The 25939-nt window shown below is 44.6% G+C and overlaps 1 protein-coding gene across 1 annotated transcript in view; it reads left to right on the top strand.

The window, feature by feature from the left end:
* Nucleotides 1-471: 471 nt before the first annotated feature.
* Nucleotides 472-25939, top strand: part of LOC135187771 (signal transducer and activator of transcription 4-like) — a 61516-nt gene continuing 36048 nt past the window's right edge. The window contains 5 exon segments of the mRNA XM_064166788.1: nt 472-535; nt 3498-3626; nt 7424-7568; nt 23789-23887; nt 24613-24705. Of these exon segments, the coding sequence (XP_064022858.1) occupies nt 3499-3626; nt 7424-7568; nt 23789-23887; nt 24613-24705 (465 nt within the window). The 5' untranslated portion in view covers nt 472-535; nt 3498.

Raw genomic sequence — 25939 nt, 5'->3', positions numbered from 1 at the left:
AGGATGCAGGGCAACGGTTTAGAACTGGAGCAGGGTGGACGCAGGTTGGCCATAAGGAGCAAATTCTTTATAATGAGAGCGGTAAAATGCTGGAACAGGTTGCCCAGAGATGTGGTGGAGACCTCATCTCTGCAGACATTCAAGGCCAACCTTGACTAGGCCCTGACGTATTCGGAGGTGTCCCTGCCGAGTGCCGGGGAGCTGGACAAGAGCTTAGCGGACCACTTCCAGCACAGTGCAGTGCATGATTCTACGTAACAGCCATGACTTGTTTCGCCAACACCACCGCGCAGAGAACCCGGGGTGGGGAGTGAAGCTGACATGGCGCTGGGGTCTGCGCCGAGCCCAGAGCGCGCGCGGGGCGGCGGGGCGCTGCCGAGCCCGGGCTGACGCACAGGAAAGCCGCGGCCGCAGGCCCGGGGGCAGGCCCGGCATAAAGCGCGGGGCGCAGGGCGGGGCAGGAGGCAGCAGGCAGTCGCCGGGCAGCTGGGACCCGCCGCCGGGTGTAGCGTTCGGCCCTCAGCCGTCGGCGCAGGTAAGTGGAGCACATGGGAGAGCGGGGCGGGCCGGCGTTCAGAGAACCGGCGCAGCGGTTCTCTGCGGGAGAAAGGCCTCTTTAACGGTTGGCCAGAGAGAGGCTTGCAGAGTCACACATTGCATCGGTTTAGAAGACACCCTCAAAGGTTATCTTGTGCAACAACCCTGCAGTCAATGAGGACACCTCCAACTAGATCAGGCTGCCCAGGGCTACATCGAGTCTGGTCTTGAATGTCTCCAGGGATGGGGCCTCAACCACATCCCTGGGCAGTCTGTTCCACTATTTCACTACTCTCATCATAAAGAACCTCCTCCTGATGTCCAATCTAAATCTGTCCTGCTCATCTCAAACCGTTGCCCCTTGTCCTTTCACTATATATGCCCTTGTAAAAAGTCTCTTCCCCAGCCTTCCTGTGGGTCTCTTTTAGATACTGAAATGAAGTTCTATGGTCTCAGTGGAGCCTTTTCTTGTCCAGGCTGAAGAGCCCAAATTCTTTCATCCTGTATTTACAGGAGAGGTTCTACAGCACCCTGGTCATTTTTGTGGTCCTCCTCTCTCATGTGTCAGGAGCCGCAGAGCTGGATGTGGCACTGCAGGTGAGGTCTCGGCAGAGCAGAGTGGCAGAATCACCTCTCTCAGTGTGCTGGCCACGTTTCTTTTGTTGCATCACAGGCCCTTATGAGCACTGGCCTTCTGGGCTGCAAGTGCTCATAAGGTCTCTTCCAACCAAGTGATTGTGTGGATGCCAAAATATATCACAGCAAACATGTTGTAAAAATCCAATCTACAAGCCATGCCATGCAAGGATTTGTTTAGGCATGTGAGCATCCCTCCTGCATACACCCCTCATGGGTGCAGCCTGGACTAAATCTTGCTCTGTGGTTTTTCTTTAGATAATCATATAAAGTTTTCTTACTAATCTTTTAAGGATCTCATAGTCACCAGGGTTCACTGAAACTGCAATAATAATAAAAAGGGGAATCCCACTGGAAGTGGACAGGCTTTAAAAAAATGTTCATTTTCTTTATAAGCATGAGTTATTAATGCATTGTTATTTAGTTCCATGTATGCACTTCTAGAAATAAGATCTGTGGTAGTGTCTAACTATCACCATAGCAACAAAGACAGTGAAATTAACTCTTCCTAACTTACGGAAACAAATGTTCAGGCAATATTTTTTCTTCTTCAAATGGAAGCAATAAGGAGGAGAGATGTGTTGCTGGGCACATTTCCACTGACACTGTATGCAGTGTTCTTCATACCACACACAGAATTGTCCCATCCAGCGTTTGTTGAGGAGGAACTAAAACCTGCTGCTTTTACATTAGCATAAGGACTCTGCTACACCTTGAGATACTTCATCCTCTTTCTGTTTTTTTGTTGTGGTTTTTTTTTCCTCTGACTTCAGAAAATGCAGAGTGGACATAAGGAGGAAGTTCTTTACAAAAAGAGTGGTAAAATACTGGAGGAGGTTGCTCAGGGACATGGTTGAGGTGTGGCCCTGGGCAGCCTGCTGTAGTTGGAGGTGACCCTGCTGACTGCAGTGGGGTTGGACAAGATGGCCTTTGAAGGTTCCTTCCAACCTAATGCAATCTGTGAATCTGTGAAAATGGAAGACCACAGCAATAAATATGTGATATGTTCTCTCCTCCACGCTGTTGACATTGTGAAACTATGATTCAGAATTGGAAAAAGAGAAGCTGTTTACAAAAAGGTCAACATTCTGTAGAAATGTTCATTTTGATTTAATCTCTTTTTTTTTTTTTCAGGAAAAATGTCTGTCAGGCATGTTCAAACAGATGTAGTATTTTGACTTACTGCAGTGCAACCTTTAGTCCATAGCTGGATTTTGTGTGGTTTGCTAACACAAACATCCCAGCAAAAGGGAAGACAACCTCTACTACTGGATCATGATGTGGGCAGAGCCCACTTGAGGATGGAGGACCCCAGGATAGAGGGCCTCTTTTCTGTTCATCCAAATGGTCTGTCCTCAACCCTACTACTAACTTCTTATCCGAATGCCCCACCTAGAATTACAGCCTGGTGTAGCCTGCCCTGAGGCAATGTTTTATCTTCAGTCTTTCCTGCACTGAAAAAAGTAAACCACAAGGAGAAGGATATTTTCACCAGCAGGATTAATGGTAGTCTTACAGTGCAGCTCTCAGAAGAGCCATGCTCTAAGTGGAGAGAGAGTCACTCAGGCTGAGATGTCTGCAGAAAGCCTGCTCATCCAAAACAATCTCTTTAGCCCAAGGAGAGGAACAGGTATTCAAAGGCAATTCAGCCCACCTCAAATCAAGAACACCCAAGATTCTAACTCCAGCATCTCAGTCAAAACTTGAGAAAGTTATTTCAGTCAGGATTTCAGAGCCTCTCTCTTGTTTTTCAATGACTTTATACATCTTGTTTTCTTTTTGTACCTCAAATCACAGAATTGCATGACAATTGAAAATGGAAAGCATGTACTAGTTATGTGATCTAGGTTATAAAACAGGTGGCACTCTTAAAACAGAAGATGTGGGCCTCTGGGAACAGCACAATCATCAGTACCTTAAGGTGCAAATGGGAGTGGTATGAATTCACCAAGAGCAGCAATTTTGTTGCTTTCTACTCCTCCTCCTCTCTAAGAGTAGTTTTACTTGGATTTGAAGAGTGCAATCCCAAGCTACTTTTCTGGAAGGAAAGCCTGTGTAGATCTCCCTCTCATACAGTACCCCAAAACATTTGCATTAAGGAAGGATGTTGGCAGGGGTGCCCATTCAAGTAAAAAAAATGAGACTTCTTTTAATGGTCTTGCTCACTTTTCTGCTTCTTCCCTTTGACTTTAGCCAAGACAATAAACAGGAATATTGAAGGCTCTAATAAGAACTACAGTGAAAATAAGTGGTTTATACACTTTGGATTGATTAATTAATGTTCACCTTTCAATGACAATTGTGTTGAATCTTTCCTTTTACAGTATGTCCCAATGGAGTCAAGTTCAGCAACTGGAAATAAAGTTTTTGGAGCAGGTGGACCAGTTCTATGATGATAACTTCCCCATGGAAATCCGCCATCTACTAGCACAATGGATAGAAACCCAGGACTGGTAGGAAAAACTTTTCTTCCCTCTCATTTGATTTCTATCATGAGCAATTCTATCATCTGGCAGATTTTAGGGTCCTTATTTGTCAACTGTGCAGGCACCTACATGGTATTCCACTAGTTATGGATTTAGCCTGTTGAACTGAGTTTAAATTTAAGGAATGCCTGCAGATGAGGTTTCATTTGAACTTACTCCTAAACAGAAATCCAACAAAGCTTGAACACAGAAGGTTTCACCTCAACATGAGGAGAAACTTCTTTATGGTGAGGATGATGGAGCACTGAAACAGGCTGCCCAGAGAGGTTGTGGAGTCTCCTTCTCTGGAGACTTTCAAAACTGGCCTGGATGCATTCCTGTGCAGACTACCCTGTATGATCCTGGCTTGGCAGAGGGGTTGGACTCAATGATCTCTGGAGGTCACTTCCAAGCTCTCATGTTCTATGATTCTGTGAAAAATGGTTGAGTGAAGTAATGGTAATAGAGGTATCTCATAGGAAAAAAAAGAGAAAAAAGCTACTTTTCACTGGAAATGTTACACATTGACCTCTTGCAACATCAAATTATTCAGTTGTCTGAAACTGCACATAAAGCTGGATATATAATTTTGGGGAACAAGCCAGCTAGTTGCAGGAACTGTTCTCTAGAAGGTGAATTTAGGCACAAATTCACTGGAGAGTTATCTTCATAAAATTCAGAACTAAATGCCACTAACAATTTGTGTTAGTCATACCAGGAAGAGGCATCTGAATTTTTCCATCTAAATCCACAAGACTACTAGAGGACAAAACTCCACATTTGCTGAGGAATATAATCTGATATAGTTTCTAACTTAGTGTTTATGGGGCTGTAGCAGCACAAGAATGTTTTTCCCAAATTTAGCAGGAATATCTCAAGCATCTGCCACGTACAGAGCAAGGAAAGATAGTATCCCAAGGACAAGGGTACTGTGCAGTCCAAAGTGATAGAAGTGTTGATAGGTTTAATGAGCAGGTTGTGTGCTGTTGTGGGAGTTGTATGGTGACTAAGAGGTGGCTGCGTTTTGAGTTGCATGAATGCATTAGTTTTTTCAAGCAGTGTAGTTTCATTGCCTGAGTTCACCAAAGCAAAGACTGTTTTTATCATGTACCTTTCTTTACCAAAAGCTAATGTTGTTCTAGGTAGCAAGTAGAAAGCTAAAAAGAGCTATCCTGATGAAATTACCAAAATTAAGAGTAAAAGGAAAAGGACTGTACTCAACACTGGTCAGGCCACAGCTTGAGTACTGTGTCCAGTTCTGGGCTCCTCAATTCAAGAGAGATGTTGAGGTGCTGGAGCATGTCCAGAGAAGGGCAACAAAGCTGGTGAAGGGCCTGGAACACAAACCCTATGAGGAGAGGCTGAGGGAGCTGGGATTGTGTAGCCTGGAGAAGAGGAGGCTCAGGGGTGACCTCATTGCTGTCTACAACTACCTGAAGGGAGGCTGTAGCCAGGTGGGGGTTGGTCTCTTCTCCTAGACAACCAGTAACAGAACATGGGACACAGTGTCAAGTTGTGCCAGGGGAAGTATAGGCTGGATGTTAGGAGGAAGTTCTTCACAGAGAGAGTGATTGGCATTGAGTGGGCTGCCCAGGGAGGTGGTGGAGTCACCATCCCTGGAGGTGTTCAAGAAAAGACTGGATGAGGCATTTAGTGCCATGGTCTAGTTGATTGGATAGGGCTGGGTGATAGGTTGGACTGGATGATCTTGGAGTTCTCTTCCAACCTGGTCAATTCTGTGATTCTATACATACCCTTCACGATTGGCTTCAGAGTCTTCCTGTATTCCCAGATACTTTGGCCAGGCAAGGCTTATCTAGTACCTGTTGTAAGGATATCCATCTGCTGACTGGCCATCTGGCTGTTGCCTCATGGAGCAAGATATTACTGTTATTTTCCTCAGGGAAGACACTGATTTGGAATTCTCTCCTCTGCTAATCTGCCATTTTTGTGCAGTGTCTAAGAACATTCTCTTGTGGAAGTGGAGCCCAATGTCAACTCTGAAACTGGGCAGCAAATTTAGAAATTACATTTGTGACTAACAGCAAGAGGGACAGTCTGCACAAGCCCCATTTCCTCTGAGAAGTTAGCTAAGTTTAAGTTTTCACTGGACCAGAGACTAGAAAACCCTGCTTGTCTCCTCTCTGGCTGGCTCTATAGTCTGTGCTAAGAGCATCCTCACACTGTCTTTATAGATGAGTTCAGCCTGGAGAGGAGAAAGCTGCAGGGACACTGCACAGTAGTCTTCCAGTATTTGAAGGGGACCTACTGGAGAGGTAGGGAGGGACTTAGTACAAAGTCCTTGTAGTGACAGGACAAGGGGTAGTGCCTTCAAACTGGAGGAAGCTCAGTTTAGATTAGATATTGGGAAGAAACTCTTCCCCATGAAGTGCTGAGGCATTGGAACAGGTTAACCAGAGAAGCTGTAGAACCTCCAAGCCTGAAAGTGTTGAAAGGCAGGTTGGATGGGACTTTGAGCAATCTGGTCTAGCAGGAGGCATCCCTGCTCATGGCAGGAGGGTTGGAACTAGATGATCTTTAGGGTCCCTTCAACCCAAACCATTCTGTGGTTTTATGAACCATAGAACTATGAAAGTACCATAAAACTGGGAGGCATGGCTAATACAGCTGAAGGCTGTGTGGCCATCAGTGACACCTGGACAGACTGGAGAGCTGGGCACAGAGGAACCAAATGAGGTTCAACAAGGACAAGTTCATAGTCCTGTTCCTGGGGGGGACTAATAAACTGCACTAGTACAGGCTGGGAGGTGATCTGTTGGAGATCAGCCCTGTGGAGAGGGACCTGGGTGTGCTGGTGGATAACAAGTTATCCATGGGACAGCAATATGCCATTGTGGCCAGGAAGGCCAATAGGATCCTGGGATGCATTGAGAGTGTGTCCAGCAGATCAAGGGAGGTTCTCCTTCCCCTCTACTCTGCCCTGGTGAGATCCCATCTTGAGTACTGCATTCAGTTTTGGGCTTAAGAGAGTCCAATGGAGGTCTGCAAGGATGATTAGGGGACTGGAGCACTGCCTGATGAGGAGAGGCAGAAGGACCTGGGGCTTTCTAGTGTGGAGAGGAGAAGATTGAGAGGGGACTAAATAAATGTTTATAAGTATCTGAGGGCTGGGGGTAAGGAATGGCGGGGACAGGCTCTGCTGACTTGCTCCTTGTGATGGGACAAGGAGCAATGGATATAAGCTGCAGCACAGGAGGTTCCACCTCAACACAAGGGGAACTTCTTTCCTGTAAGGCTCACAGAACACTGGAACAGGCAGCCCAGAGAGGCTGTAGAGTCTCCTTCTCTGGAGCCTTTCAAGGCCTGTCTGGATGTGTTCTTGTGTGACCTGAGCTAGATTGTATGGTCCTGCTCTGGCAGGAGGGTTGGACTCGATGATCTCTTTGGGTTCTTTCCAACCCCTAACATCCTGTAATTATTCATGAACCACCTAACTATATGCATCACCACATCAGAGCATTGTAGAATGATGGAGGTTGGAAGCGATCTCTGGAGATCACCTAGACCAAACCCACTGTTAAAGCAGGCTCACCCAGAGCAGGCTGCAATATCCAGGTGGGTTTGGAATCTCTCCAGAGGAGACCCCACAGCCTGTCTGGGCAGCCTGCACCAGTGCTCCCTCACAGAAAAAGATTTTCCTTATACATTTAAAACCTGGGGTTTGCTATTTAGATTTCTGAATGGATTAGAATTCTCTGTAGAGACAGATTCACACATTTTATGAAATGTTAAACAGATTTGGTTCTCCTTCATTGATTCTTTAGGGAGGCTGCATCCAACAATGAAGCAATGGCAATGATCCTTTTACAGAACCTGCTCATACAAGTGGATGAACACCTAGACCGAGTTTCACAGGAGAAGAACCTTCTCTTAATACACAACCTGAAAAGAATCAGGAAGGTGCTGCAGGTGGGTTGTTACTTCAGGGGACAAATTGTATACTCTGACTGGTTTCTAAAGGTAGTGCTGAGCCTTTGCCAAACACAGTTTTATAAAATCATAGAATCACTTCTGCTGGAAAACACCTTTAAGATGATTGAGTCCAACCATGATCTAACTGCCAAGTTTGGTGCTAAACCATAGAATCTTAGAGTGTTAAAGATTGGAAGGGACGTCTAGAGATCACCAAGCCCAACTCCCCTGCCAAAGCAGGATCACCTAGGGCAGGCTGCACAGGAATGCATCCAGGTGGGTTTTGAAAGTCTCCGGGGGAAGAGACTCCACAACCTCTCTGGACAGTCTGTTCCAGGGCTCTGTCACCCTCACAGCAAAGATGTTTCTCCTCATGTTAAGGTGGAACCTCCTGTATTCCAGCTTGTACCTGCTCCCCCCCGACACTAGATATTTATAGACATTGATAAGGTCCCTTCTCAGCTTCTCTTCTCAAGACTAGACATAGAATCATAGAATGGCTCAGGTTGGAAGGGATCTCAGAGATCATTTTCTCCAACATCCCTGCCATGGACAGACATGCCTCTCAACTAGACTTGGTTGTCCAAGGCTGTGTCCAGTCTGGCCTTAAACACCCGCAGTGAGGAGGCATCCACAACTACTCTGGACACTGGAGACAGTGTCTCACCACTCTCGTACTGAAGAACTTCTTCCTAAGATCCAGTCTAAACCTACTTTTCCTCAGCTTAAAACTATTCCCCTTTGTCCTGTCACTAGACACCCTTATGAAAAGTCCCTCTCTGGCCTTCCTGTAGAGTCCCTTCAGGTATTGCAAGGCAGCTATAAGGTCGTCCCAACCCCAGTTCTCTCAGTCTTTATAGAAGAGATACTCCTTAATCATTCTCACATCCCTCACCACCACATCTCTGCCACTTTTAAAGTGGCAATCAACCACTTCCCTGGGAAACTTGTTCCAGTGGTTAAGAATTCTTTCACTGAAGAATTTTCTTCTAATATCCAACCTAAACCTCCACTGGTGCAACTTGAGGCCATTTCAGCTTGAAGCAGGTTTGTTCCTGTGCACAGCTCAGAGCTGTCTTGATTGCTGTAGACTTAAAGACCAAGCCTTCAACAAGCTAATTCAAAGTAATAATTCTATTACTTTGTGGAGCAATAATTGATGTTTTAATGCACACTGCTCAGATAAAAGCTCTATGACTTTTTAGCTCTGTGTATCTGCACTCTTAAAAATAATATAGATGTTCATGTTTATTACCATTGTAATTACCACCTTGCAGATATTTAATTATGGAGTGAAAAAAACCCACATATTTGTGGTTTAAAAAAAGCACCCTGAAAAAAAGGAAGCCCTGTAAATCACCAGCAAATTTGCTGCTTTATGCTTAGTTGGGATTATTTGTTCTGACAGGCTTAAAGGATTTTCCTTCGGGTTTCTGCAAAATGATATTTGAGTGGTTGAATATTTATGTTAAAAAATATTTATCTAAGGGAAGGATTCTCATAGTGCCACTTCATTAGTCACCTACTTCCTGACATCTCTCCATCTTCTGCACAAAACAGATAGGCATCTGAGTTTAATGAAAGTTTGTGGGGTTTTCTCTTCTTTGGTGGTGTTTTCCAGAAGTACTTCAGTGACAATTATATTCCTTGCAAATATATATATATATATATACACACACATGCACACATACAAGTCTGGAAAACCTTAGCATTACTTTGTTCTCTCTAAGGCTTTGTGTCTTTCTATCTTTATCCATGCTGGTGGCCTCTTAAAAGATACGACAATATTGCCATTTCCCCTTTTTCTTCTGCTGTTAGGCAGACAGTCTCACATGACTTAAAATTAAACCTGCCTTTTTTTTTTTTTATCTTTCTTGGTTTGTGTACCCACAAACTATCCACTACTCATAATTTCAGCACTGCTCCAACAGTAAATTTACTCAACTGCTTTGGGACTGAAGAGCAGAAAGGTTAATCCTGTTATTTCTGTCTTAGTTTTGACACTTTATCACAGTAGGGCTGAGACAGAGCTGTATCTCCTTAGAGAACTCCTTTACTAACAGCAGCACACAAATGGGAAAAGCATTTCAGGGCACTGAAACAAGCAATGCATTGGTGTATTCCTGGCTTAGAATATGGAGTGTTTACACAGAATCACAGTATTAGAAGTTGGAAGGGACCTGGAAATACTATCTAGTCTAACACCCCCTACCAGAGCAGGATCACCTAGAATAGGTTACACAAGAATGTATCCAGGCAGGCTTTGAATGTCTCCAGAGAAGGAGACTCCACCACCTCTCTGGGCAGCCTGTTCCAGGGCTCTGGCACCCTTACAATGAAAAGCTTTTTAGTTATGATCACATGGAACCTCTGCTCCATTGTCCCTTGCCTTATCATTGGGCATCACTGAGCAGAGTCTGTCTCTGTCCTCCTGACACTGCCCTTCACATCTTTATAAACATGAATGAGGTCACTTCTCAGTCTCCTCCAGGCTAAAGAGCCCCAGCTCCCTCAGCCTTTCTTCACAAGGGAGATGTTCCACTGCCTTCAGCATCTTTGTGGCTCTTTGCTGGACTCTTTCAACCAGTTCCCTCAGGTCCTTCTTGAACAGAGTGACCCAGAACTGGTCACAGTATTCCAGATATGGCCTCACAAGTAGATGTATGCTTATAACATCACAGTGTGCATGTGCAGAAGTACTGGGGCAGATTTACATATGGGCACTAGAACTCTCAAGTTTCCCACTTGAAAAGGAAGCTCTGGATGCTCTGTGAGATTTGGCACATGGAGACAAGGAAACAGCTCTTTAGGCACACGGGAGTTTACATAAAACCAGTGTGAAAATGGCCAGAATGAAAACGATTTTCTTTAAGTCTGGACTTGTTTGGAAAATATATTATGATGTGCTTCCTAGGGAGCACAAAAGGAAAGGAGGCTCACTCCAGAAAAGCAGGAGAAGAGGCCTTTTGATCGGCTTCTGATTAAGTGGTTTCTCAGGTGGCAAGAATCTGAGCCATGATTCCAGAGCAAGCTGAAAAGCTTAGGCATCCCCCTTACAGCTGTACAGCTGGTCAATTTACACTGATTACAGCAGCAGAGCTATCACAACAGCTGTTGTTTTATTCCCCTGGACAAAGCAAGAGTAAATTCCATGTGCAGTAGCCCAATCCATCATTTCACTTGACTGCTAACTCTGAAAAGAAGTTGTGAAGTACACTAGCCTACTTTCTCTGGCAGCCTGTTGGGCACTGGAAGGCTCCGACTTAGTAAGCTGTGTGAAGTAGCAAGCTCTCTCTGTTCCCTTGGGTAGCAAGGGTTTGTAGGTTTGCAGTCTAAAGCATTAAGAACTTCTTGAGAGGACATGTGTGATGCTGGAACTAGACTGCTGATTAAAAAGTTTGAAGCTTTACAGTAAAATGTTTCCAGATGAGCAAAAATAACCCCCATATATATATATAAAGAAAGCTGTATTCTTCACTAACCATGTTGGCCTCTCTCCATGATAAAAATACACCAATAACCTGTATTTAGATAAAAAAACTAGTTGTTTAGTTAGAAAACACATGCTCATCACCAGCTGCTGAACAGCACTTGCACTGTTAGAGCTTTCCCTGATCTCTTGTGACCCTCGGCAGTATCACCCACCATGTATTTTCATTTCCTGAGGGATTTCTGTAGGCTGGAGTAGAACTAGACTCTTGCTGTGTCGGGGCTTTTAAAATTATTTTAACTGTTAGAGGAGATCCAGAGGTGGAAATGAAGATGATGAGAGGGCTGAAGCACCTTTGCTTATGAAGACAAGCTGAGAGAGCTGGGGCTGTTGAGCCTGGAGATGAAAAGGTGTGCTGGCTTGAGGCTAATTGGAATACGTTAATGAGAGAAATTAGATCATTGGCTATGAAAATAAAATAATAGTGATGTCCATATTATCCAGGGAGACCTTAGGGCATCCTTCCAGTACCTGAAAGGGGCTACAGGAGAGTGGAGCAGAGATATTTTACAACATTGTAGAGACAGGATGAGTGGAATGGCTTCAAACTCGAAGAAGCTTGATTTCTAAAGAAATTTTTCCCTATGGCGATGATGAGACACTGGAACAAGTTGCTCAGAGAAGTTGTGAGGGCTCCAAGCCTTGAAGTGTTGAAAGTCAGGCTGGATGGGACTTTAAGCAACCTGTTCTAGCAGGAAGTGTCCCTGCCCATGGCAGGAGGGTTGAAACTAGATGTTCCTAAACGTCCCTTTCCAGCCAAACCATTCTGTGGTTCCTTATGGATGGTGTCTGCTGTAGTGTTTTTAATTCTGAGCATGCAAATCCTATTACTATGTGTTTTATTTTTTTAAATGTATGACTGATTGTATTTTATTGCTGAATATGTGAGAAGCTTGTAACTGGACATCCGGCTCCCCACACATAGATGTACTTGCAGATACCTGTTTCAATTTGAGCTACTCTGTGGCAGTTTCATGAGACAATGGCAGAAGAAGATGAGTGATACACACAGGATGGTGCCACAGCCCCTTCCGTCCCAACATACCACCTAGAGAAAGGGAGACTGGAAGAGTACACCATAAAACTAACAAGCTTTTTCACTGTCTAATGGAGGGCTGGGCTTATGAGTAGGAGAGGGAGCTACATCTGTCAACGTGTTTTCTGATGACTCTCTGAACAGTGTTGGTTTGATTAAGTTACCATGGTTGGTTACCATGAGCCCACCTTTATTTCGGCTTTGCTCTTTGGTGCAAGCAGTTCTTTGAAATTACACAACTCACTCCTCTTTCTTCCCCTCTATACCACACAGACCTGCAGACCTATCTACAGCATGCACACAGACACAACAAAAAGATGTTCAACTTCAGCATGTGATTTTGGAACAATGTTTTGTTTGTTCTTTGGAGCCAGATTGTGTTATCAGAGTAGGTGGTGATGGAAAGCAGCATTTCTCACTGAGTATGCAGAGTTGTGGGATAGGTTCCTAAATACTATGACGATAATAAAATCACACTCATTCTGAGCATGGTAGGTGTTGGAGGTGACATCTGGAGATCATCCACTCCAACCTCCCTGCTAAAGCAGGGTCACCCACAGTGGGTTGTCCAGGATCACAATGTCCAAGTGGGTTTGGAATCTCTCCAGAGAAGGAGACTCCACACCTTCTTCTCTGGGCACCCTGCTCCAGGTCTCCAGCACCTTTGCAGGAAAGAATTTTTCCCCTCATGTTTAGGTGGAATTCCCTGTGTTCCAGTTCATGTCCATTGCCTCTTGTCCTGTAGCTGGACACCACTGAAAAGAGCCTGGCCCCATCCTCTGCCCTTCAGCTATTGCTCAGCAATGAGAAAATCCCCTCAGGCTGCTATTCTCCAGGTTAAACATCCCCAAGTCGCTCAGCCTCTCCTCCTTAAAGAAATGCTTCAGGCCCCTAATGCAATTAGTGAACACACAAAAGTCACTGAAAAAGCATTCTGGAGTTCTTGACAAAGGGTAAAACTGGGTGACTAATGTAAGAAATACAACTAGATGGTTAATGAAGAGCAGCTTTAGAAGAGGAAGCTGTGCATATTTTACAAATAGCTTTGGCAGCTGTTTACTGGACAGCAAAGGGCTCATCGGGATCCAGATTCCTGGTGCTTCTACTGAATCTGGAGAGAATGATGCCTGAGTTACCAGCACCACAGTTGAGCACACCTCACCCTGAAAAAATCTCTCTGGGACTCATTTTTGTTATTAAATGGAGAAAATGTCCAAAGCAAGTAGGATGAGGCCCTGAGCACCCTGGTCTAGTGGAAGGTATCCCTGCCCATGGTAGAGGAGTTGGAACTAGATGATCTTTAAGGTCTCTTCCAATCCAAATCATTCTATGATGTTTCTGTGATTCACCTGAAATGTCTTGGCTTAAACATTTTAGTGGCTTCATGAAAATAATGATGGAAATAGTGAAAGAAATGAGAACTTGCCTGCCTCATACTCCCAGTATAAGGTGTTGGACCATCCTAAGTGTTGTGAAGGGCAAAGAGTAGAAGTCTTAACAGAAAGATGGGTCTGCCTTTAAGCCACAGGGATCACCATTAGAGAACTATGAAACACGTCACACTGCTAACATTCCAAAATGTTCTTCAGGGAAAAAGAAACACTAGTCAGCAAATGTACAGTTTGAGAAAGGAGTGCTGAAAAACTTAGTGAGGCAGCTGAGGTTTCTGCTAGCTCTCAGTAATTTGCTTGTCTGTTTCTTGCTTGTCTCTGAAGTATTGCTTCTCAACATGAATCTGATATAAATACACAGGCTATATTAAAATCAGTGGTTTAGGTTAAAATCCTTCATATTTACTTCTTACATGATTATTACTACTTCTCTAATCAGGAAATAGGATTCTTTTTTACAGCAGAACAGACTTTTGTTGCTGTGCTTTTTGATGTGAGACAGGACAGCACAGTCCTTTGCTAAGGTTAAATTCCCTGTCCATCTCACAAAACTCTTGCTTCCCCTAGTAGCAGTTCTAGAAAGGGACGAGGAGGAAAAATGTTTGGAGGGCGTGGGGGAAAAAAAAGGGAGGGAGGAACTGTGTCTGTGGTTCTTTCTCCTGCTTAAAACCTAGATGGAGAAAAGCAGAGGAGATTAGTCACAAGGAGATGGTATGTGCTGTTGCCATGACAACAAAACATAAAGGGCAGATGTTAAGCTCAGAAGAGCTGCCTAGCACTTCTAGGAACCAGACTGCAGATACAACGGTCTGCATGACCTTAGCCCATCAACAGTCACATCTTGGTTTTCAGAAGGAACGGTTGTAAATGATGGCCTGACTGGCCCTGATGTAAGCTCCTCTGCAATACATGAGTACCACAGAATCACAGAATTGTCAGGGTTGGGAGGGACCCCAAGGAGTATCTAGTTTTTACCCCTCCTGCCATGGGTAGGGACACCCTCCACTAGATCAGGTTGCCCAGAGCCACATCCAGCCTGGCCTTGAAAACTTCCAGAGATGGGCCTTCCACAACAGTTGGTGACATAGAGAGACAGGCACTGTTCCTATTTCTGACTGTGGTGGTTTAGGTGTTATCCACCCCCCCACACTTTAAGAAACACCCAGCTAACTCAGTCGGGCTCTGGGAATATAATTGAAGCTATTTATTTACAGCTAGCACAATGTACAAGCAGATATTTACAGTATATACACACAACTCCCCTCCTAGAAACCTGAGTCCCCAGGAGGGGCTCTCAACCACCCCTGCACCTTCCCCCTGCCCCTCTCAACCTTACCCCAGTCCTAAGGAAGAATAGAGGTTCAGCCAAGAGGTTAAGAAGCAAGGTTAGTGGCAGGAGATGTTAGGGAGATGCAGCTCAGTCAAAGCCCAGCCCAAAAGTGAAGACAAAATGGCGAAAGTGTTATCCAATGTTTACTTTCTTATTCCCATACCTCTCAGCGAGAGTGTGAGGGGAGTAGACATCACCATTGTTTTCCTTTTCATAGCCTATGATCTAGTTCTTTTCACCAAAACATTCTAGCCTGCTTCAAACTAGCACACTGACTCACATGCCGTAATCTTTGGTTAGGGGCAGTGTACCAGAAGAGTCAGGGCAGGAGAGGTTCAGAGCAGCCTCAGAATCAGAGATGGCCTCTGCACCTGTGTCCCACTGCTCCAGTTAGGAATGGTGCTGGCAGACAATTGCCTGTGGATTTCTGAGTAATCCAGTGGTGTTCATCTCAGGGATGTTCTTCCCCAAATACTGCAAGCTGGAAATTTGGAGCATTCAGCAGGTACCTTCTAGATGAGATGTAGTTCTGTGGGATTAGAGGCTGGGTTCAGATGAGCTCCCAGGAACTGGAGAGCCACTGGCTGCACCGTGATGGGCACATGACAGCTGTGTCAGGGAAAACACAGAAATTCCCAGAATTGTCCTACTCTCAGATCTTTGAAGCTCTCCTTTCTGCTGTATTCTTAGGATGACTTCTGAAAGCAATCCCTTGTGATTAACGGCAGCTTGCATCTGTGTCACATCCCTGTTCATAGGATTCAGAGGAAAATCTGATTACATCAATCTTCCTTTATAAAAACAAATTAACAGACATGAGGAATCAGAAGGGCTGCTCTGCTCATTTACCACTGAAGCCTGAGTGAATGAGCATAGTGTGTGCTCTGGGGAACAATTTGCTGTGAGTGATGTGTATTTATGATACCTGTTTGATACTCACAGCAGGTGAACTTTACCCATTCACCAGCCCTGCTGGAGCTTAAGATGAAGTGAAAGAGGGCAATGGGGGGTTTTGTGTACACATGTTAATACCTTGAGGTGTGCTTACAAAGGGAGAGGTCAGGCAGAATCACCTGATCTGCTGGGTCCCACCAACCAGTTACATCGAGACAAGATTTTAGAAGCACTGTAGTTACACTGTCGAGTTGGGAAATAATAGTTTAGTTTTGTTTCTTTCTCCTACACATCCCTACATTTTGATGGGGTGATTCACAGACTGCATTGGGTTGGTAGGGACCCTCAAAGGCCATCTTATCCACCGCCTCTGCAGTCAGCAGGGACACCTCCAACTAGAGCAGGCTACCTAGGGCCATATCAAGTCTGATGTTGAATGTCTCCAGGGATGGGGCACATCCCTGGGCAACCTGTTCCAGTATTTCGACATTCTCATTGTAAAGAACTTCCTCCTGATGTCCAACCTAAATCTGCCCTGCTCCATTTTCAAACAGTTGCCCCTCATCCTATCACTAACAGCCCTTCTAAACAGCCCCTCCCCAGCCTCCCTGTAGGTCCCCTTCAGATGCTGAAATGTAGCTATAAGGTCTCCCTGGAACTTTCTCTGAAAAAAAATGGAATAGCATCTGAAAGTGTCTTCTGGCATCTTAATCAACATATACTTCATCATGTCATTTCTTTTCATATGAACTTCACCCTCTTTCTAAGCAGTACAAACAAATAGCATCCTATGTAACACCATGCTCCTTAGGAGAGTCAGCCTGTGGTGCCTTCCTGGATTGTGCTTCAGGTCCTCAGCAAGGTTCCTGGTTATAGTGGCCAGTGTGTTTCCATCTGTAATGAGAACTAAGCCATTTTTGTGATTCTCCAGATAGAAGTAAAATGAACATACAGAACGATCTAAGACAGGCTGCATCAATGAGCTGAGGTCAATCATATAAGGTCCAACAAGTCCAAGTCCTCAATCACATTTGGGGCACAACAACCCTGTGAAAGCTTACAGGCTCGAGGCAGTGTGGTTGAAAAGCTGCCTGGTAGAAAAGGACCTGGGGGTGCCAGTTGACAGCTGGCTGAGCATGAGCCAATGGGTACTCAGGTGGACAAGAAGGCCACCAGCTGGCCTGGATCTGCAATAGTATGACCATCAAGATTAAGGCATGGATCATCCCCCTGCACTGGGCATTGGTGAGGCCACACCCTAAGTACTGGGTTCAGTTCAGGGCCCCTCACTGTAAGACTGACATTGAAGTGCTGGAGTGTGTCCGGAGGAGGGCAACAAAACTGGTGAAGGGTCTGGAGGACAGGTCTGGTGAGGAGCAGCTGAGAGAATCGGGGGTGTTTAGCCTGGAGAAAAGGAGGGTGCTTTACAGCTACCTGATGGGAGGTTGTATCAAGGTTAGGGCCAGTTTCTTCTCCCAGATAATAAGCAACAGAATGAGAAGAAACAGCCTCAAGTTGTGCCAGGGGAGGTTTAAGTATGACATTAGGAAAAAAATCTTCACCGACAGCATTGGAACAGGCTGCTGGGGAATTAGTGGAGTCATCATCCCTGGAAGTGTTCAACAAATGTGTAGATGTAGCACTTAGGGACCTAGTTTTGTGGTGTTGGGTAACAGCTGGACTCCATAATCTTGGAGGTCCTTTCCAACCTTAATGATTCTATGATATAAAGGGTTGGTGTTTTTTCAGATAATTGTTCACATAAGTCACTTACACCTCATGCAAGTACCAGAAAAGTACCTGTGTGAGGGACCCTGAGATTATTTGTTTCAGGACATTAAGGAAAATGGAGCAAATAGCATTAGATCTGAAATACAACATTCCAGCTGGTACTCAAGAAGCAACTCCTAACAAGCACTGTGCTGAGAATCAGTTCAAAGAATGGAAACAGACACATCGATGTTTGAGTTGCAGTTTCCTGTTCAGCATGCAACAGGGTAAGAAAGGAACAAAAGAAAGTTTCTAGTCCACCACAGAAGATCCATTTCAATGCGTTATTTACGTGCATTTAGAGCTCATCCATTTAGAGTTCAACAGGACAGCAAATTACAGCAGGAAATAGGTTTGTAACTAGCGTGTTCTATATAAATCAATTCAGATTGATTTTTCTTGAACATCTTGTCCCAAATGAGTTCTACAGTTCAACCTTTAAAGCTATTTACAAAGAGTGTTACTGTACAAATTGGAAACTCCTCACAGAAGTCTGCATGCTAATGCAGTTGATGGTCTGCTGTGAGTGATTGCAGGCTGGTGACTGCTAATAAAATGATTGCTACAAGGCTGATAGATGCTTATTTATCACAAGTAAAATATTTTGATTTCCTAGTTATTGTCTAAATAACACAACTGTAACAGTTTTTTTCTCAGCCTAGAGAAAGAAGGCTCCAGGGAGACCTTCGAGTTTCCTTCCAGTACTTGAAAGGGGCCTACAAGAAAGCCAGGAAGGGACTTTTTTTAAAAGAGCTTATAGTGATAGGATGAGAGGGAATGGATTGAACTTGAGGAGGGCAGATTTAGACTGGAGATTAGGAAGAAATTCTTTCCAGTGAGGGTGGTGAGACACTGGAACAGGTTGCCCAGGGAGGTTATGGATGCCCCCTCCCTGGAAGTGTTCAAGGCCACGCTGGACAGGATCTTGAGCAACCTGGGCTAGTGGAAGGTGTAGGGACACCATGGTAGGGGTTTGAAACTAGGTGATCTGTAAGGTTCCTTCCAAACCAAAGCATTTCTATGAATCTATGAATTGATAAGAGTTAACTTGGAAGCAGATGTAAAAATACAAGCAAACAAACTAAAGCGCCTCTTCTGGGTTCTGTTCATTCTGGAGTATTAAGGGCCCAGTTGCAGTCAAACGTCTGCCTGAGAGATTACTTAATAATACCCAGGTCTTTGCATCCAGAAGAGAGAGGAGGATTAAAAAAAAATCAATGCTCTCCTCTGCTATTTCACTCATTTTGAATAAGGAACGTTTTACTTATTCTGAAATAAATGTAATTTAAATAAAAAGCATAACTAAATTGTCTACCTTGCCAGCAGCACAGCTCAGCTGTCTGAGTCATGGGATGCCATCCAGAAGGATCACAGCAGGCTTGAGAAGTAGGCCAGTGGCCCAGTGGCACCTGCATGATGTTCAGCAAGCCAAAGTGCAAGATCCTGCATCTAGGTCGGCCAACCTCAGGCACCAATACAGGCTAGGTGCAGGTTGAGTTGAGATTAGACATGAAGAAAGAGACCTGTGGATGTTGATTGATGAGAAGCACACCAAGAGCTCATGCAGCCCAGCAGGCAAATCAGATCCTGTGCTGCATCAAGAGGAATGTGGCCAACAGAGCAAGAGAGAAGATTCTGCTCCTTTACTATTGTGAGACCCACCCCACCTCAAATGCTGCATCTAGATCTGGTGTCTCCATCATCATAAGGACACAGAACTGTTATCCTGAGACAAAAGAAGGCCACAAAGGTGATCAAAGGGCTAGAGCACCTCTGCTATGAGGACAGTTTGAGGGAGCTGGAGTTGTTCAGCCTGGAGTGGGACCTTAGAACTGCCTTCCAATACCTGAGGGAGGCCTACAGGAAAGCTGGAGAGGGACTTTGCATAGGGGTGTCTAGTGACAGGTCAAGGGGAAATGGTTTTAAGCTGAGGGAGAGTAGGTTTAGACTGGATCTTAGGAAGAAATTCTTTGGTATGAGGATGGTGAGATTTTGGAATAATAGGTTGCTTAGAGTGGCTGTGGATGCCCTCTCTTTGGTGTTGTTTAAGGCCAGATTGGATGAGGCCTTAGGCAACCAATTCTAGCTGAGATGCATCCCTGCCCATGGCAGGGAGGCTGGAGGAGATGATCTCTGAGATCACTTCCAACCCAACCCATTCTATGATTCTCTGACGAGATGTACAGACATAGGATGTATATTTTGTAACTATATCTCACCCTATCTGCTTAGAAATCTGCTGTCCCTACAGACTGTTCCTTGATTGATGTTACTGTCTGCTGGGAGACACTCAGCAGTGGAGCTTTGGGACAAACTGAGGGACAGAAAAATATATGTCTTCACAGCCCACTCATTGTTCTTTTAGAGCATTGCCTGTTGCAATATGTTTGCACATGCCCTAAAAAGTGTCCAATCTTTTGGAAGTTTTGCGTTACAAGATACAAGAAAAGCAAAACAACACAGCAGAGACTAAGAGAAAGACTCCCCACACATCAGTTACCTGAAACAATGAGGTTACCTTTAAGTTTTCTCATGTATTTTGAGAGGGAGAAAAGGAAATCTAAAAATAAACGTCTTAATGAGAGCAGTCTAAATAGTGTCACAGGTACTTCCTCTTAAGGACCTAGATACAGCAGAGCCATCTTTCTAGTAGAAAAAGGGGTTTTAAGGAAAGTATCAGTTAAGCACAGCTGTCTAAAAGCTTCCCAAGCACTTCACCTATCTCAGGGGCAATGGTTTGGAATTAGAGAAGAGCTGGTTTAGATGGGATGTTAGGAGAAAGTTCTTTACAATGAGAGTGGTTCAGCACTGGAACATGTTGCCCAGAGAGGTAGCTGAGGCCTCATCCTTGGAGATGTTCAAGGTCAGGCTTGATGGGGCTCTGGGTGAACTGATCTAGTTGAGGATGTCCGTGCTTACTGCAGGATCCCTTCCAACCCAAGTGAGTCTATGATCTATGATTCTGTATTTGTGTTCTGACACCTTCTTTGTTAGACTTTGAACCTGGATGTATCAACAAAGGTAGAAAACAAACCAAGGCAAAATGTTGTTTATCATACTTGAAGGTGAAAATAGGCAGTGAATGTGCATGGGTTTTTTCCACCCACACATTTCTTTGAGGCACACAACTATACCAAAGTCTGTGGGTTTGTTTTTTTTTTTTTTTATAAAATGCTAGACAAAAGGTGGTTTGTCTTTTTTTTCTCCTTTTTAATTAGATGAAAGATGAGATATCTGCTTCTCCAGAGAGATGCTGAGTAGCAGACTTAGTAAAATAAGTGTATCGCAAATGAGCAACAGGGAAGGAAATGGGGTTTTTTGCTTGACTTTGTACTCCTGTTTCCTATCTCTTGCTGTCTCAACTCCCTTCCATCAGCTTCTTTACATACTCATTTGGCTCCAACAAATATATCACCAGTCATACCAGTTAAGGGTTCCATGCCTTCTGCCACAAGAAGCTCCTAGCCAAGCTGGCAGCTCATGGTTTGGATCTGTGCTGGGTTAGGAACTGGCTGGATGGCAGAGCCCAGAGAGTGGTGGTGAATGGTGCCACATCCAGTTGGCAGCCAGTCACTAGTGGTGTTTCCCAGGGATCAGTGCTGGGCCCAGTCCTGTTCAATATCTTTATTGATGACTTGGATGAGGGGATTGAGTCCAGCATCAGTAAGTTTGCAGATGACACCAAGCTGGGAGCAGGTGTTGATCTGTTGGAAGGTAGGAGAGCCCTGCAGAGAGACCTGGACAGGCTGGATGGGTGGGCAGAGGCCAATGGGATGAGATTTAACAAGGCCAAGTGCAGGATTCTGCACTTTGGCCACAACAACCCCAAGCAGCGCTATAGGCTGGGGACTGAGTGGCTGGAGAGCAGCCAGGAGGAAAGGGACCTGGGGGTACTGGTAGATAGTAGGCTGAAGATGAGCCAGCAGTGTGCCCAGGTGGCCAGGAGAGTCAATGGCATCCTGGCCTGCATCAGGAACAGTGTGGCCAGTAGGACAAGGGAGGTTATTCTTCCCCTGTACTCAGCACTGGTCAGGCCACACCTTGAGTACTGTGTCCAGTTTTGGGCCCCTCAATTCAAGAAAGATGTTGAGGTGCTGGAGCATGTCCAGAGAAGGGCAACAAAGCTGGTGAAGGGCCTGGAACACAAACCCTATGAGGAGAGGCTGAGGGAGCTGGGGTTGTGTAGCCTGGAGAAGAGGAGGCTCAGGGGTGACCTCATTGCTGTCTACAACTACCTGAAGGGAGGCTGTAGCCAGGTGGGGGTTGGTCTCTTCTCCTAGACAACCAGTAACAGAACAAGGGGACTCAAGTTGTGCCGGGGGAAGTATAGGCTGGATGTTAGGAGGAAGTTCTTCACAGAGAGAGTGATTGGCATTGAGTGGGCTGCCCAGGGAGGTGGTGGAGTCACCATCCCTGGAGGTGTTCAAGAAAAGCCTGGATGAGGCACTTAATGCCATGGTCTAGTTGATTGGATAGGACTGGGTGATAGGTTGGACTGGATGATCTTGGAGTTCTCTTCCAACCTGGTTGACTCTATGATTCTAAGTAAAACTCTTACTGTATACAGTTAAAAGGCTCAAGCAGGTTTTTTCTAGCAGAAAAAAAAAAAAAAAAACCCACAGCTGATGGTTTTGATAGTTTAAAAAAAGAAAGAAAAAGAAAGAAAGAAAAAAACAGGAAAGCAAGGAAAACCCCCAAATTGGGAAGTGTTTTTTTCAGGATTAGAATGCTGAAGAAGAGAGTTCCAAGATGATCCTGGAGCTCTCTTCCAACCTGGTTGATTCTATGATTCTATGGTTCCACATTTTTTGCCTGCAGGAGGGCAAGTGGCACTTCTCTGTTGACCTGCTCAGTGTTTGCTCAAACAGAATCAAGCTGAACATTTGCAAGTACCAGGATCAAAATAGGTGCAGCTTACTTATTACTACAGCTTTAAGAGCTGGAGAAGGGAAAAAGAGTAAATTTCCACTTCTTGATTCAGGTGGTTTTGTCTTAATGAAACAAAAGAGAAAGAGTTTTAAAAAGTTTTGCATAAGAACAGTATCTAGAAATGCTGGGAAAGTCCCTAATACCTGGATTTTTTTGTGGGGTATTTTAAAACATCCTGCCATCAGAAGATTTTTTTTTCAAATGCTTTCTCTACATAAATACATTTTCCAGCTCCAAGGAAAGGGCTTTATTTCTCCCTCCATTTGTTAAATACCTTTTCTTTGACTCCTTTTTATCACAGGACAAAGACAAAATCCAAATACCCACCCTTAGAGTGCTCAAATTCTTCTGTTGAGCAGTGGTAAGCCACTGCTATATCCTCCTCAAGCTTCATAGTTTCAAATGCCCACAGATACCAACGTGTGGAGTTGTCTAGCCATCTGCATGGAAGGTGGGATCCTGTTTTACCAGAAAAAAATAACAGCAGCAAGCAGAAATTAGTAGTCATTAACTAAGGAATTAATACGCACACCAGTGGATTTAACACCAATCACCGATTGCTTTTGATGAGATCAAAGGAGGCACTTTAGGTGTGCACTGGTTATACTACAGGGCATGTGCTTTATTTGTCATGAGAAGACTTCAGAAGCCCTAGAAACCTTAGAAAGTTTCTTTTCTTTGTTGACCACACCATAGCAGTCAAAGCATCTCTAGAAGGGAACACTTTGTACATCAGTTATTGAATACGTACAAGAGCAGGGTGCACTTGTGGCCAAGAAGGCCGATGGGTTTCTGCAGTGCATTTGGAAGAGTGTGGCCAGCAGGTCAAGGGAGGTTCTTCTCCCCCTCTAATTTGCCCTAATGAGGCCACATTGGAGGAATGAGTGCCCAGTTCAAGAGAGACAGAAAACTACTGGGGAGTGTACAACGAAGGCTACAAAGATGCTGAATGGCCTGGAGCATCTCTCTGATGAGGAAAGACTGAGAGATCTGCAAAAGTGAAGACTGAGAGGGGATCTTATCAATGTCTTAAAGGTGGAGGGCAAGAGGATGGGTCCAGACTCTTTTCAGTGGTGCCCAGTGACAGGACAAGGGGCAACAGGCACAAACTGGAACACTGCAAATACCACCTAAACAGAAGGAGAAACTTCTTGCACTATTTCTGATCTAGGCCAGGATACTGATGGCCTTCTTGGGCATCTGGGCACATGCTGACTTACATTCAGCTGTCTGTTGTTTAACAATCCTCCCAACTAACAAAGGCTGAGAACAGTAGAGTCATCTTCCACTCACACCAAGCTCATGAACATATTGTGATTTCCAGACGGACACTCTGACTTCTGAATCCTTCCAAGTGACATTTATTTCTGCTTGCAGGGCAAATATCATGGGAATCCCATGCACATAGCAGTCATCATCTCAAACTGTTTGAGAGAAGAAAGAAGAATCCTGGCTGCAGCTAGCATGCCTGTACAGGTAATGAATTACATCTCATTCATCTGCTCTCGTGCTCTTAGGGCCAATTTCTGCCCTCTCATTCCACCAGAGTGTACAGGAGGAGTTGCCAAACGGTGCCCTTTAAGCTGATGTTTGTACTTCATTAATGGATCTGCTGCTGCAAACGTTGCTCCAAATGACATCTGTGTCACAGCTAATCTTCAAAGATTTTAATCTGTGGGAAAGGCTTTAAAGAGATTATTCTTTGCAAACCAGATGTGTGTGGTTTGATTATGCAATGCATCATTTAAAGATATTTCATCTGATAGGCTGAAAAGGCATTGATAGGTTTTGTGTAGTTTGAAGAAAGACACCTGAAATACACATTTAAAAAAAACTATTTGGGGGAAATTGTTACATGGTTAAAGCCTAGATAGAATTTTAGTCACCTGCTGATGAATGCATGTTCTTAGAGGGGTACTGTGGATCTTCTTCAGAACTCTACTCATCTGTGTTTCAGTTTCTTTAATTTACGAGGTGTTAAGTGCTTGCAGTATACCCACAGCCTTCCACCTTTTGCATTTGACAGTTCAAGCAGCAAGTTTTACATATCTGTGGAACCAAACAGATTAGTGTGTTTGCACCAGTCCACAGCTGGATGAAGACCAGCTTCAGAATTCCCTCCTTCTGCTAGAATTTGCAGTGCAGTTACTATCGCTTACTGTTATTACTCATCCACCCATTATCTGACCAATGCCTTCCAGGGGCCGCTGGAAAAATCTCTGCAGAACTCTGTGGTTTCAGAACGACAAAGAAATGTAGAACACAAGGTGTCAGCCATCAAGAACAGTGCTCAGGTATCATTTTTGTCCTGTTGGCTGTTTACACAGACATGGTTTTCATACTGACACACCTGAAAGATTCCAAGGGGACTGGAACATCTACTGTGATGAGAAGCTGAGAGGCGTGGAGCTGTATAGTAGAGCAGACTAAGAGGCATCTTCTCAATGTTGATCAATATCTAAAGGGCAGAGGATGTGGTTGGGCTCTTTTCAGTGGTGCCCAGTGACAGGACAAGGGGCACTGAGCACTAACTGGAGCACAGGAATTTCTGCCAAAATACAAGGGAAAACTTTCCTGTGAGGAAGCGCTGGACTAGGCTGCAACAGAGGTTGTGAAGTCTCTTTCTCTGGAGTGATTCTAAACCTGCCTGGACATTGCCATTTTGGGTAACCCCTGCTTTAGCAGGGAGAGTAGAGTAGATGATTCCCAGAGGTCCCTTGCAACCCTCACCATGCTGGGATTCTGTGAACTAGCACAAATGCTTCTGCTAACAAGCAGCACCAACCATTTTCCATTATCCTGAAGACCTGTGATGGTTTGGGGGTTACCCCACCCCCCCACACTTTGTAGGTACCCAGCTAACTCAGATGGACCCTGGGAATATAGATGAAGCAATTTATTTACAGCTAGCAGAATTTACAAGCAGCTATTTACAATATATACAGTTATATACAATTATATACAGAAATATACAAAGGATAAACAATACAAAAGCACAACTCCCCTCCCAGAAACCTGAGTCCCCAGGAGGGGCTCTCAAACCACCCCAACACCTCCCCCGGCCTCTCTCAACCTTACCCCAGTTCTCAGGAAGAAAAGAGGTGCAGCCAAGAGGTTAGGGAGCAAGGTTAGTAGGAGCAAGGTTAATGAGATGTGTCTCAGTCTAAGACAAAAGCAAGAGTGAGAAACAAAATGGACAAAGTTTACTTCTTCTTCCCAGAGCTCTCAGTGAGACTGTGAGAGAAGTTGACATCAATTGTTTTCATTTCACTGCCCGTTATCTAGTTCTTTTACCAAAACATTCCAGCTTGCTTCAAACTAGCACAATCCACCCCTTGTCTACTTCGCTCAGAGTATCGCTGAGAATTATCCAATCTAATCTAAACCAATATTTACACTAAAACAATATATACAAGTTCAGTTCACACTTCAATCAGATGTAGGTGATTCAAAAGCTCAGAACAGGGACTCTCAGGTGATATTGGGTTCGTGCTCACGTACTGTAGATTCTATCGTAGACTCTCTCAG

This window comes from Pogoniulus pusillus, chromosome 2 (genome assembly GCF_015220805.1).
Source record: "Pogoniulus pusillus isolate bPogPus1 chromosome 2, bPogPus1.pri, whole genome shotgun sequence".
NCBI lineage: Eukaryota > Metazoa > Chordata > Aves > Piciformes > Lybiidae > Pogoniulus > Pogoniulus pusillus.
Note: the sequence above shows the minus strand (reverse complement) of the source record. Positions and strands in the feature narration are given on the sequence as shown.